Below are 13,622 nucleotides of genomic sequence, written 5' to 3' on the forward strand. Positions count from 1 at the left end.
TCCATACTTATGGATTGGAAAAATATTTTTTAAATGTATATACTACCCAAATCCAGCTACAAATTCAATACAGTCCCATTCATAATTCCAATGTCATTTCTCCTAGAAATACAACAAATAATTCTAACATTTTTATGGAACCAAAAAAAGCCTGGAAATGCTAAAGGAATCTTGAAAGAACAACAACATTGAAGGCATTACACACCTTAATTCCAAATTATAAATTATATTAAAAGCCATAGTAATCAAAGCCATGTGGTGTTAATACAAGAATAGACACATATATCAACAGAACAAGGGGGCATGTCAGAAATAAATTCATATTAATGGGTAATTTATGATTTGTGATTATATATATATACATATACACATATATATATATGATTTCATATACATATATACATACACACACACAGAGGTATATATATACATATACATACACACACACACACATTTATATATTTATATAGGTATGTACCCCACCACAGTGAAAACATGAATAGACTTTGAGGGCATTATGCTAAGTTAGGTAAGTCACAGAAACACACATACTGCATGATGTCACTTATATGTGGAATCTGTAAAAAAGAGTCAAACTCATTGAAACAGAGAGAAAAAAACTGGTTGATAGGGGCTGAGGGTGGGAGAAATATGGAGAAGTTTATAAACAGGTACAAACTTCAGCTTAAGGTGAATAAGGCATGAGGATCTCATGTAAAATATGGTGTCTACAGATGATAACACTATAATTTATAATTGAAATCTACTGGGAGAGTAGAACTGAAATGTTCTAACTAAATCAAAAAATAAATACATGAGGTGATGAGCCACCTGGGTGGCTCAGTCGGTTGAGTGTCCAATATCAGCTCAGGCCATGATCTTGCAGTTCATGAGTTTGAGCCCAACACCAGGCTCACTGCTGTCAGCACAGAGCCTGCTTTAGATCCACTGTCTCCTTATTTTCTGTCCCTCCCCTTCTTGTACTCTCTTAAAAATAAATAAACATTTAAGGAGTACATGAGCCTATGGATGTGTTAAATCAACTAGATGCGGGAGAGTATCTTTTCAAAGTGTATACATTTATCAAATCTCCATGATGGACACATTAAATATCTTACAATTTTATGTCTCAATTATACTTCAATAAAGCTGAATCTGAAAGAAAGAAAGAAAGAAAGAAAGAAAGAAAGAAAGAAAGAAAGAAAGAAAGAGAGAGGAGAAAAAGAAAGAGCAGCTTTAGGGAAGAGTGGTGGAGAGTGCTATTTTAGAAAAGGTGGTCCAGGAGGGTTCTCTGAGCAGAGACCTGAATAAAGCAGGGGGGTCAGTCTCAAGACATTTATGAGGAAGAGTATTCCCAGGAAGTTGCAAGGGAAATGTTTGATGTGTTTGTTAAACAGCAAGAAAGGCCTCGCAGCTGAATCCTTAGTGGCCCTCTAGCGACAGCAGCAGCAGCAGAAAAAGCACTAACCATGAGAAGGCTTGTATTTCATATCAGTTTTAGTCTAAAAGGAATTATTCAGAATTAGGAGATTCTATAAGACAACTTGCCTGGCCTATTTTTTTTTCTAATGTTAGTCAACATTCAGTTCAATATTAGCGTCAGGAGTAGAATTCAGTGATTCATCACTTACATACAATATCCAGTGTTCATGCCAAGTGTCCTCCTTAATGCCCAACACCCATCTAGCCCATCTCCCACCCACATCCCTCCATCAACCTTCAGTTTGTTCTCTATCATTAAGAGTCTTCTGTGGTTTGTTTTCCTCACTCCTGTTCCCCCCGCCATTCCCTTATGTTCACCAGTTTTGTTTCTTAAATACCACATATAAACAAAATCATACGGTATTTGTCTTTCTCTGACTTATTTCACCTAGCATAATACATCCTAGCTCCATCCACATTGTTGCAAATGGAAACTATTTCATTCTGTTTGAACGTTGAGTAATATTCCATGATATATATCTATATTGTCATATTTTCTTTATCTATTCATCAGTCAATAGACATTTGGACTCTTTCCATAATCTGACTATTTCAGATAATGCTTCTATAAATAGCGGGATGCAATTCAAATCAGCATTTTCATAAACTTTGGGAAGTACCTAACAGTGCAATTACTGAGTGGTAGGGTTTTTCTATTTTTCGTTTTCTGACAAACCTCCATACAGTTTTCTAGAGTCACTGCACCACTTTTCATTTCCACCAGCAGTTTAAGACAGTTCCCCTTTCTCTGCATCCTTGCCAACATCTGTTGTTTTATGAGTTGTTAATTTTAGTCATTCTGATAGGTGTCGGACAAGTGATGAGGTTTTTGATTTTGCATATGGTTTTGATTTGCATTTTCCTAATGATGAGTGATGTTAAGATCCTTTCATGTGTCTCTTGGCTATCTGGATGTCTTCCTTGGAAAAAAAAAGTCTATTCTTGTCTTCTGCCCATTTTTAACTGGATTTTTTGTTTTATTAGTGTTGAGTGTTATATGTTGTTTATATTTTTGGATACTAACCCTTTATCAGATATGTCATTTTCAAATATCTTCTCCTATTCTATAGGCTGCCTTTTAGTTTTGTTGGTTGTTTCCTTTTCTGTGTGGAAGCTATTTATCTTGGTGAAGTCCCAACAGTTCATGTTTCCTTTTGTTTCCCATGCCTCACAAGAATTTTCTAGTAAGACCTTGCTATGGCCAATGTCAAAGAGGTTACTGTCTTAGTTGTCCTCTAGGATTTGGATGGTTTCCTTTCTCACATTTAGGTCTTTCATCCATTTTGAATTCACTTTTGTGTATGGTGTAAGAAAGTGGTCCAGGTTCATTCTTTTGCATGTCGGTCTCCAGTTTTCCCAACACCATTTGTTGAAGAGACTGTCTTTTTTCCACTGGATATTCTTTCCTGCTTTGTTGAAGATTAGTTGACCATATGATTATGGGTCCATTTCTCATTCTCTATTCTGTTCCATTGATCTAAGTGTCTGTTTTTGTGCCACTAGCATGCTATCTTAATGATTACAGTTTTGTAACACAACCGAAAGTCTAGAATTGTAATGCCTCCAGCTTTGCTTTGCTTCTCTAGATTGCTTTGGCTATTTGGGGTCTTTTGTGGTTCCATACAAATTTTAGGATTGTTGCTACTAGCTCTGCAAAAAATGCCCACTGTATTTCGATATGGTTTAGTTGCCTTAGTATGGACATTTTAACAATATTTTCCTTTTCAATCCATGAGCATGGAATGTTTTTCCATTTCTTCATGTCATCTTCCATTTCTCTCATAGTATTCTATAGTTTTCAGAGTACATCCATTTTCCCTCTTTGGTTAGGTTTATTTGTAGTTGTCTTATGGTTTTTGGTGCAATGGTAAATGGGCTGGATTTCTTGATTTCTTTTCTGCCAGTTCATCATTTGCATAAAAAAAATGCAGAATTTTTCTGTTCACTGGTTTTGTATCTTGTGACTTCACTGAATTTGTTTATCAGTCTAGTAACTTTTTGGTGGAGTCTTTCAGGTTTCCTACATGGAGAATCATGTCATCCTTGAATAATGAAAGCTTGACTTCTTCCTTGCTGATTTGCATGCTCTTTTTGTTTTGTTTTGGTTTTTTTCTTGTTGTCTGATTGCAGAGGCTAGGATTTCTAGTACTATGTTAAGTAACACTGGTGAGAGTGGACATCCCTTCTTGTTCCTGAATGTAGAGGTACAGGTCTCAATTTTTCTCCCCTGAAGATAACATTAGCTTTGAATATTTTGTATAGGGCCTTTATTATGTATGTGGAGGTATGTTCCTTCTATCCCTACTTTATTGAGTGTTTTTATGGTGAATGGATGTTGTACTTTGTCAATTTTTTTTTCTGCATCTATTAACAGCATCCTATGGCTCTTATCCTTTCTTTTATTGATCACAACAATCACATTGATTTGCCAATATTGAAAAACTTTGCAGCAGAGGAATAACTCCCACTTGATCATGATGAATAGTTCTTTTAATGTACTGTTGGATTCTATTTGCTAGTATTTTCTTGATAACTTTTGCATTCATGTTCATCCAGGATACTGGCCTGTAATCTTCCATTTTAGTGGGGTCTTTGCCTGGTTAAAAATCAGGGAAATGCTTGCCTAATAGACGCATTTGGAAGTTTTCCTTCCATTTCTATTTTTTTGGGGATAGTTTCAGAAGAATGGCTATTAACACCTCTTTAAATATTTGGTGAACTCTCCAATGAAGTCCTCTGGCCTTGGACTTTGGTTTTCTGGGAGATTTTGTATTCCTCGTTCACTTTCCTTGATGGTTATCAGTATTTTCAGGCTTTCTATTTCTTCCTTTTTCAGCTTTGGTAATTTATATGTTTCTATAATTTTATTCATTTCTCCCAGATTTCCCAGTTTGTTGACATATAAATTTTCAAAACATTCTCTTATATTGCTTGTATTTTGGTGGTGTTACTTGTTACTTTTCCTCCCTCATATGTGATTTTATTTATGTGGGCCCTTTATCTTTTCTTCTTGATGCATCTGGTGAGGAGTTTCTCAATTTTATTCATTTTTTCAAAGAGCCACCCCTGGTTGCATTTACCTGCACTACTGTTTCTTTGGTTTCCATACCATTTATTTCTGCTCTAAACTTTATTATTTCCTTCTTTGGCTGGATTTGGGCTTCATTTGTTGTTCTTTCTCTATTTCCTTTTGGTGTAAGGCTAGGCTGTTTATTTGAGGTTGCCACTGGGTAGTATTGTTACAGAAAAAGACTCACTGAGCACTACAGGAGAATTCTAGGCCCAGAAACATACCAGCCCCCTCACATGCACACACACATATGAAGGATTTTAATAATAAAGAGATATGATGGCATCACTGGGAAAAGAAAAATATTTAATAAATTAAACTGGAATTTGGTTATTCATATGGAAAACCAAATTTGGCTCCCTATGCTCTGCCGTACAATAAATTAATTCCAGGTGTATTTAAGGCATGACTGCAAAATGATTAGGAAAAATATATACATGTAAATATCATTCTGACTCTGGAATAGAGAAGAAGGATTACTAAAGATTAATTAAGATATTCTTCCATGATTAAATTCAGAAACTCTGACCAGCAAAAGACATCTCTATTAAAGTAAAATGCTGAGGGAGCACCTGGGTGGCTCAGTCGGTTAAGCATCCAACTTTGGCTCAGGTCATGATCTCACAGTTTGTGTGCTCTAGCCCCACATCAGGCTCTGTGATGACCATTCAGAGCCTGGAACCTGCTTGAGATTCTGTGTCTCCCTCTCTCTCTGCCTCTCCCCTGATCATATTCTGTCTCTCTCTCTCCTTCAAAAATAAGTAAACATCTAAAAAGTTAAAGTAAAATGCCAAGGAAAAACTAAGAAAAAATATTGCCGGGCACACAACCAACAGAGAGTTAAAAGAAATTACACAAATCTCTAAAAATTAGTAACTAAAAAAGAGAAGCAAGGCCAAGGAACAGTTGTCAGAACTTACAAATGAGTTTTCAAAGAAGGACAATGTTACACAGCAGTAAGTATATGAAGATAAGTCAACCTCATTAGTTTTTAGGTAAATGGAAATCAAGGCTACAGCTACGTAATACTTATAAACTTTCAGTTGGCAATAATTTAAAAGTCCACTGGACCAGGTGTGGAGAAAATGTAAATCAATTGAATAATTTATACAAAACTAGGGTAGGAGAAATTGATAAAACCATTTTAGGGGGAAATATCTTATAAAGTTTGCTTATTCCATAACCAGCAATTCTTATCCTAGGCATACACCCAAAAGACCCTCTTGCATACACTATCCCAAGAGACATGAACAAAATTGTTCATCTTAACTAATGTCTTTCATATGAGTCCAAAAGTATAATCAGCCAAAATGGCCATCAGTGAGTGAGGAGACAAAATAATTATAATATGTTCACACAATGGAATGTTATACAGTAGTGGAAATAAATGAACCACAGCTACCCCTAAATATTGGATAATCTCAGTGACAAAAAGGTGAAAAAAGGAAAATGCCAAAAGAACATATAAGATATGATACCATTTGTGAAAGTTCAAATGAACTAAACTTTAAAATACATGCTATTTAGGAATCAACGTATGTGTGTGGGTGTGTCAATACATAAACTACATTCTAATACAAGTGTATAATGAACACAAAATTCAGGATCATGATTTACCAAGGGTCAGGTAGGAATAAGAATTGTAAAAGGGGAGAAGTAGCTATAAATTTAAGATCCCAGTTCTTGAATTGAGTGGTAGGCCAAAATATGTTCATGGCATTATTTTTAATCGATTGAAAAAGGAACAATGATGATATGGCTCACTTACCACAGAATTAAGATGATTCTGTAATTTTTTTTGACATATATTATCTTCTGGCAAACACAACACCTAGAAAATGCATACGTTTCTTCAACTTGATAAAAAAAAGTTGAGTGAAATGTACTAATTTTTGTAGACAGTTTACATTATATTTGAAATCTTCAATAGTAAATATAATACACAAATAAATCCATCTCTGAAATTAATTTCCATGCAAGAAATTAAAAAAAAAAAAAAAGGCAAGATGAAACCCTGTGTCTTAAGGGAACCTTTCCTAAAATAGTAGTCTGGAGAAGCGTCTGACCATAGTCTAAGATTTGTTAATCACTTCTGTGGGGCACCAGTCCCCACGGTCTACACCACATGCACCGACTAGCCTTCATGTTCTACATAAACACTTCTTGGAGCACAAGTATACCAGAGAAGGGCTCTCCTTTCATGTGCAGACATCAACCCACAAATGTGTCTAATGGGAGTGCTCACTAAAAGACTACAAATATCCCATAAAAAACACATTTACGAAACCAAATTTGTCAATTTTGCCACCGATCATGATTCTAGTTTTTCTCCAACATCCACATTAGAGACTTCACTGAATCTAAGCTCAGCTGTTGCATTTAAATCCAAATGTGATTGTGGAGTTAGTATAAGAGAGTGGTGTCTCATCAGTATTTCATGGACTCCGTAACTTGCCAAACAAGAATCCTTCTGATTACCTGTGTAAAAATGGCAATATGGGTACCTTTGGGCTACATAAGAGCATGCGAGCTGTGAATTCTTCACTCCTGAAACGTAAATATGTTCTAATATTCTTTCTAGTTTTCTTTCCACATCATTGTTACATTCAAATTATGTTTAAATATATTTGTTCCATTTGTCTTAAATTTCACTGAACAAACAAAAATGTAAGCTCATGCTGCACCTTTAGAAACTGAAGTCCAGGGGCGCCTGGGTGGCGCAGTCGGTTAAGCATCCGACTTCAGCCAGGTCACGATCTCGCGGTCCGTGAGTTCGAGCCCCGCGTCAGGCTCTGGGCTGATGGCTCAGAGCCTGGAGCCTGTTTCCGATTCTGTGTCTCCCTCTCTCTCTGCCCCTCCCCGTTCATGCTCTGTCTCTCTCTGTCCCAAAAATAAATAAACGTTGAAAAAAAAAAAAAAAAAAGAAACTAAAGTCCACACCATGAAAAATGAAAACCTGTTTCAGTGACAGTATAGCTTTCCTCTTTTTTAACATTGTTTCATCTGCTTGCACTCACAGTTTTAATTAAACATTGACTTCTAAATTAAAATGACAATGACAGCTAAATGGTGAGACCCATGGTTCAAAACAATGTGGAAAATGTTTGTAAGCATAAAATGAAAGCCCTATTTTGGATTCACAATATTAAATTACATAAGGTGTAACACTGGCTGGACACTTCCAATTAGTATACCTGGGGCCTTATGTGACCCAAAGCTTAAACTGAGCCAGTTTAGAATTACTGCTAAACCTACTTAGCATATATTTTAGAAACTGTGTGTGCATCATGAGTGTTCACTGCTTTCTTCAATGACATAGCACATCTGCAGTATTGTGTTTACGTCTCAACTAACTAATCCAAGGCATTTGATAATCCATTGTAAATCCAATGGATAGCAACCAGAGAAACATGGTAATTAAACTTCATACAGTGTGAACAACAGTTGACGACCATCTAGCACTTAATCTGGGAACACAAATCTAAGAGTGTATTCTAATATTAAAGGAAACCCAAAAGACAAAAAATTTAAGGAGCCAAACTAAACAATATTGTCTGCAGATGCACATTTGGGTAATCACACTATTAAAATACAAGGAGGTGACTACTATAAACATGAGGATAGTGAATACTATGGGAGACATGGAATGGTAGTGATTGGGACAAGTCACAAAGAGAAGCTCCTGGGGTGCTTGGCAAGGTTTTATTTCTTGATCTGCATGTTACTTATAAGAGTATTCACCTTGATTCAGTGAGCTTTTGCTTTTTGTGTTTTATTTTATAATAAAATTGTGGTTTTTAATGAAGCCATGTTGAAATGATTTCTTCCATGCTATTTCCAGAATAAAGAAAAGCAGGCTTTGCCTGAGGGTTGAAGAGGAATCTCTGAGCTCAACATAAGGAGTAAGTATGAGTCCCTCTTTATTTTTTTTATTTTTTTATTTTTTAATTTTTTTTCAACGTTTATTTATTTTTGGGACAGAGAGAGACAGAGCATGAACGGGCGAGGGGCAGAGAGAGAGGGAGACACAGAATCGGAAACAGGCTCCAGGCTCTGAGCCATCAGCCCAGAGCCCGACGCGGGGCTCGAACTCACAGACCGCGAGATCGTGACCTGGCTGAAGTCCGACGCTTAACCGACTGCGCCACCCAGGCGCCCCTATGAGTCCCTCTTTAAAAGATAGTTAGAAAGCTATGAAAACAGTTGTGTGAACATTCTGTGGAAGGCCTGCTTTGTAGGGCACAAGGCTGGATTGTGGCTTCTGAGTCTATGCCAACTCTAAAATTCTATGGCTTCCTCATTCCCAACACTATCCCAACCTGACATGGTCAAGAAAAGCCAACTGCATTTTGTAATCAATGCATTTGTGGAGCCTAAGTCCTCTGTCCTCTCCTGCCTCTGAGTTGATCAGTTCACTATGTACATTGTATTTGTGGGCACTTTTGTGTACATGAGTGTCTGTGCATTTGAAAAGTTATCCACACATAAAATTTTAACCATTCCAGTTTAGTTTTAGACCATCATGGTAATATTACCAGTGGGAAAAATGAAGAGAGTAAGGAAAAAATAAAATAGTAATAAGTTGTGGGTAGGTGAATACAATGTTTAACATTTTAGAATGAAATATGAACCAAGCACAGTTCTAGTGTTTTCACAAATACTAACCCGGACAGCCTCGCTTTGAGGAACATTACTAGTTTTACAGAATGTACAGAGAACCTGACGTACAAACAGGTTATATAACTGCCCAAGGACACTTTACTTCCCACTACTTAGCTAGGATTTCACACCAAGCTCTGAGTCCAGAATCCTTGCACTTAAGCATTATGCTCAACTTAACTGACATCCTATCACATAAAGACTTCACAATTGTTAATTAAATGAAATTTCCATTTTTATATTAAGAAAAACTGTATCTCTGTATCAGACTACTTGGTAATCACAGTTCCTTCTTCATGATTATAACATTTTCAAGTTCTAACTAAAATGCTTGTAACAGTGATATACTGTAGGTAATTTTCCTTATTTTACTGTAACTGCAACAAATAAATTTAGTATTCTTTGGCTCCAAACACACTATGAATATAAAGTACTCTAGCCAAAGTCCATGTTCTAACATTATATGCATAAAAAATTTATAAGCCAAAAATTAAAACTAAAAAATATTGTAGGTTAATTCACTCATTATTCCATACATTTAATAATATGATAAAGTATACAGAAATAGTGAAATTTATGTATTATTTATTCTTTTTCTGTATTATTTCAGAATTTAAGTCAGATTTTACCTACAGAGTTCTGAAGAGACCAGAGAATTGATCCATATGATTGGTAAATTCCAAGGGGGTAAACAACTCACTGATTGTTTAATGAACAGATTTTCATTCAAGTTACCTATCTTGCTAATCCTGCTGAATAGCCTGGTGAGTAGGAGCTAGGTGAGTAGGAGCTAACATAGGTTTTTGATATGTATATGTGGTAACCAAATGTTTCTGGAATAGGCTCCTTTTAACTCTGTAACAAATTCTAAGGCTATTTAAATGGTATAATAGCAGTCATAAAAGGTACTCAAAGCAACACATAGCCTCTGTACATGTAAATAATTGTTAATAAAAGAGACAAATTTTTTCCTGGGACCAAACAAGAGCAGTATAGTGAGGAACACCAAAATTGATACAGAAATATCAATGTCTGCATGGCTGAATGGGAGTGAAAATATGAGGAAGAGGTTGGTGGTGATGGTGATGATAATGGCTGGAATACAGACATTTGGACATAAATGTGGAAAGTGATTCTGCTACCAAATGGTGCAGCTTATCCCAGCATAATAGGTTATTTAACTTTTTACCTCAAACTCCTCTCCTTTGATGGGAAAAATTTGTCATGTCAAATGACCTAATGTCATAATTTGAAGAAGGAACAGCACTAAACATATCCTACTCTTAAATTATGTAATTAGCTTTATGGATTTATTGCTTACCCAAAATACAGAGAATCATAGGTGTCATAGCATATTAAGCCTTTTCAATTATTTACAATTCAGTGTGATTGGGTTTATCATATTATTTTTAGAACCACTCTGGTGATGAGTGAACATGCAGAAGCTATGGTCACTGAATACAAGAGTGTTAAAAGAAATGTTCCAAAGGGAGAGAGCACACAAACAAGTGAATTTGGGACACTCATGGCAAACATCAGAGATCGTATTTCTACCTAAGGTGATGCTATTTTTTTTTTTAATTACCAGGATACTGTCTTCTAGACCTTCATGAGGAGTCATGAACAAAAACAATGGAAGTTCCATGACAGACTTCATCCTGCTGGGGTTTTCTGATCGGCCCCAATTAGAACACATCATCTCTGGGGTTGTCTTCATCTTCTATATTGTGACTCTGGTAGGAAACACAACCATCATCCTTGTATCTAACCTAGACAGCCAGCTCCATACTCCTATGTATTTCTTCCTATCCAATTTGTCTTTTCTGGACCTCTGTTATGCAACTAGCATTATCCCACAGATGCTGGTAAATCTATGGGGTCCAACAAAGTCTATTACCTACGGAGGGTGTGTGCTCCAATTCTTCTTTGCCCTTGACTTGGGAGCCACAGAATGTCTTCTCTTGGCTGTGATGGCCTATGATCGCTATGCCGCTGTCTGTCAACCTCTTCACTACACAGTAATAATGCACCCTCAACTTTGCCAAAAGATGGTACTTGTCGCCTGGTTAGGTGGTCTTGGCAGTGCCTTAATTCTTTGCTCCTTGACTCTGAAACTGCCAAGATGTGGGCACCGGGAGGTGGACAATTTTTTCTGTGAGATGCCAGCATTGCTCAAGATGGCTTGTGTCTACTCAAAAGTAATTGAGGTCATTGTCTATGCTCTTGGAGTGATATTTCTTCTAGTACCTCTATTACTAATTCTAATCTCATACGCAGTTATCACTCAAGCTGTCATGAGGATCAAGTCAACAGCAAGGTGGAGTAGGGTCCTTAATACCTGTGGTTCCCACCTCACAGTAGTAACTCTGTTTTATGGAACACTCATTTATATGTACATGAAGCCACAGAATAGCACATCCCAGGATGAGGGGAAGTTCTTTACACTCTTTTACACAATTGTTACACCTACCCTTAACCCTCTGATCTACACTTTAAGAAACAAAGATGTAAAGAGTGCAGTAAACAGAATACTGTGTGCAGAAAAATGGTCAGCAAAGTCATGAGTTAGATGGACGAGAGTTAAAGAAATAACACTGACCTTTACCAAGAGAAGATGTAGCAATTCATTTATGTAAAGAGCATTTACTAGGTGTTTGCCATGTACCAAGAATTGTTGTAGGTAGTGACTTTCTAAAGAAGTAGGAAGCACAAAGAATTATAAGGAGATAGAGATGCAGTTTCATAAAGAAACTTCAATTTGTACACTTAAAAGCCTCCAAGACTAATCAGGAACTACAGATAAGTAAACATAGAATTACGAAAAGTGGTTTAGTTTAGTAATAGATGCATGTACAAGATATTAAGAAAATATTTCACATGGAATTTTATTTTAATGTATGATTACAATGGACACTGATTTCTTCTTACCAGATTTACCACTTTTATGCGAAATAATGTTCTCTTCATCCACCTGATATGTCATCAGGGATTTTGTGGTGCAGATCAACTCCCCACTAATATTCACCCAACTTCTGCCTCAATTTTTAATTGTTGCAGAGCCATCATGTGGCATATCACATTTCTTAGACTGGCCTCCACTAACACAATGCCAAGAAATTCTGAGTAGCTCTATGCTGGAGAAAAAAACACTCCACTTCTTTACAAGTTGACCATTTTCAAGAGTGGAAATCCTCTTCCTGTGAGAGTCCTCACATTACCGTGCCCTTGCACCTTGTGATATGGTGGTGGAGTTAGCTGTCATCCACCTGGGGTATTTGGGTGGGATACATGAGTTGTAAGGGTTAAAGGTATTTTCTCTCCCATCCTTAAACCTTCTAGTTCCCAGGTTTCCACAGTGAAAACATTATTTGAAGTTGTGATACTTTTGGGAATAACACTAAAATCACCAGTTTCATAGGTCTTGGTAAAAATAAAAATCTGAGAGAGGATGATGATACCAAAACATAGGAAGGCACAGAGAAAATATAAACTTCATAGTATTGTAAGGAATTTGAGAGGAGAACATATAGAATGGTGACAGTCTGGTCACTGGAAATGAATACCAACTTTTCTTTGTGAGAAAAGCTCATCCCAGTCTTGATAAACAAGTAATTTGTCATTTAAAAATCTCTTACTCAACTTTGCACTCAGTTGATATCTTGGCTCATGAGAAACATCATTACAAATATCATATATCTGTCCTTTGAATTCCCTCCAAAACCTGCCCTTGTCACTACACTGGCATTATCTAATTTTTTTATTTCTTTGTATGTTTGTTTGATAAAAAGACATTGGTGAGCTTTTCAACACCATAGAAACTCTTATTCATATGAGATTTTGCTGTGTCTATAGTGGCTTATGATAAAATTACATATTGAGTATCTGTACAATTATTAAATGAATGAATCATTTTTAAATAAAATATATGAAAATTATATTATTCTACAGAATATGATAAATGTATATGATAAATATATTTGATAAATTATAAATGATATGATATGATATGATAAATAATAATGAATGCTGGAGCAACATCTTTAGGCTTTAATGTTTAGGACATTTTGCAACACCTAAGACCTAGGAGAAGGAAAAGATAGGATAATTTTTTCTTTTAAGTGCATACATTTATGGAATCCTTGTAAGTGTGTATCAGGACATGAGGAAAACAGGAGAAATATAAGAAAACATTCTCTTTATCTCATAACCTAGAAATGATGACTGCTAACATTATAGTAGATTCCCTTTAATTTATTCCCATCCACACAAAAATTTGGGTCACACTAAGGACCTGACTTACTTACCAGTGTATGCATTCACATCACATATGTTACTCCCAAGGAAGAAAACCTTGGCTCCTAGAGAAGTGGCAAATCTCTTAGCAAATACACTGATGGGTAGCCCTCCAAAA

General features: G+C 36.1%; 1 protein-coding gene across 1 annotated transcript; it reads left to right on the top strand.

Moving 5' to 3' along the window:
* The first annotated feature begins 10,830 nt into the window (after positions 1 to 10,830).
* On the top strand, positions 10,831 to 11,775 carry LOC147580538 (olfactory receptor 2W1-like). The gene has a single exon (XM_086705908.1). The coding sequence runs from the start codon at positions 10,831 to 10,833 to the stop codon at positions 11,773 to 11,775; it is 945 nt and encodes a 314-aa protein (XP_086562034.1).
* The last annotated feature ends 1,847 nt before the right edge of the window (positions 11,776 to 13,622 follow it).

The sequence above is a fragment of the Puma concolor genome, chromosome B2 (assembly GCF_028749965.1).
Source record: "Puma concolor isolate L17-30 chromosome B2, mPumCon1.1.hap2, whole genome shotgun sequence".
NCBI classification, from domain to species: Eukaryota; Metazoa; Chordata; class Mammalia; order Carnivora; family Felidae; genus Puma; species Puma concolor.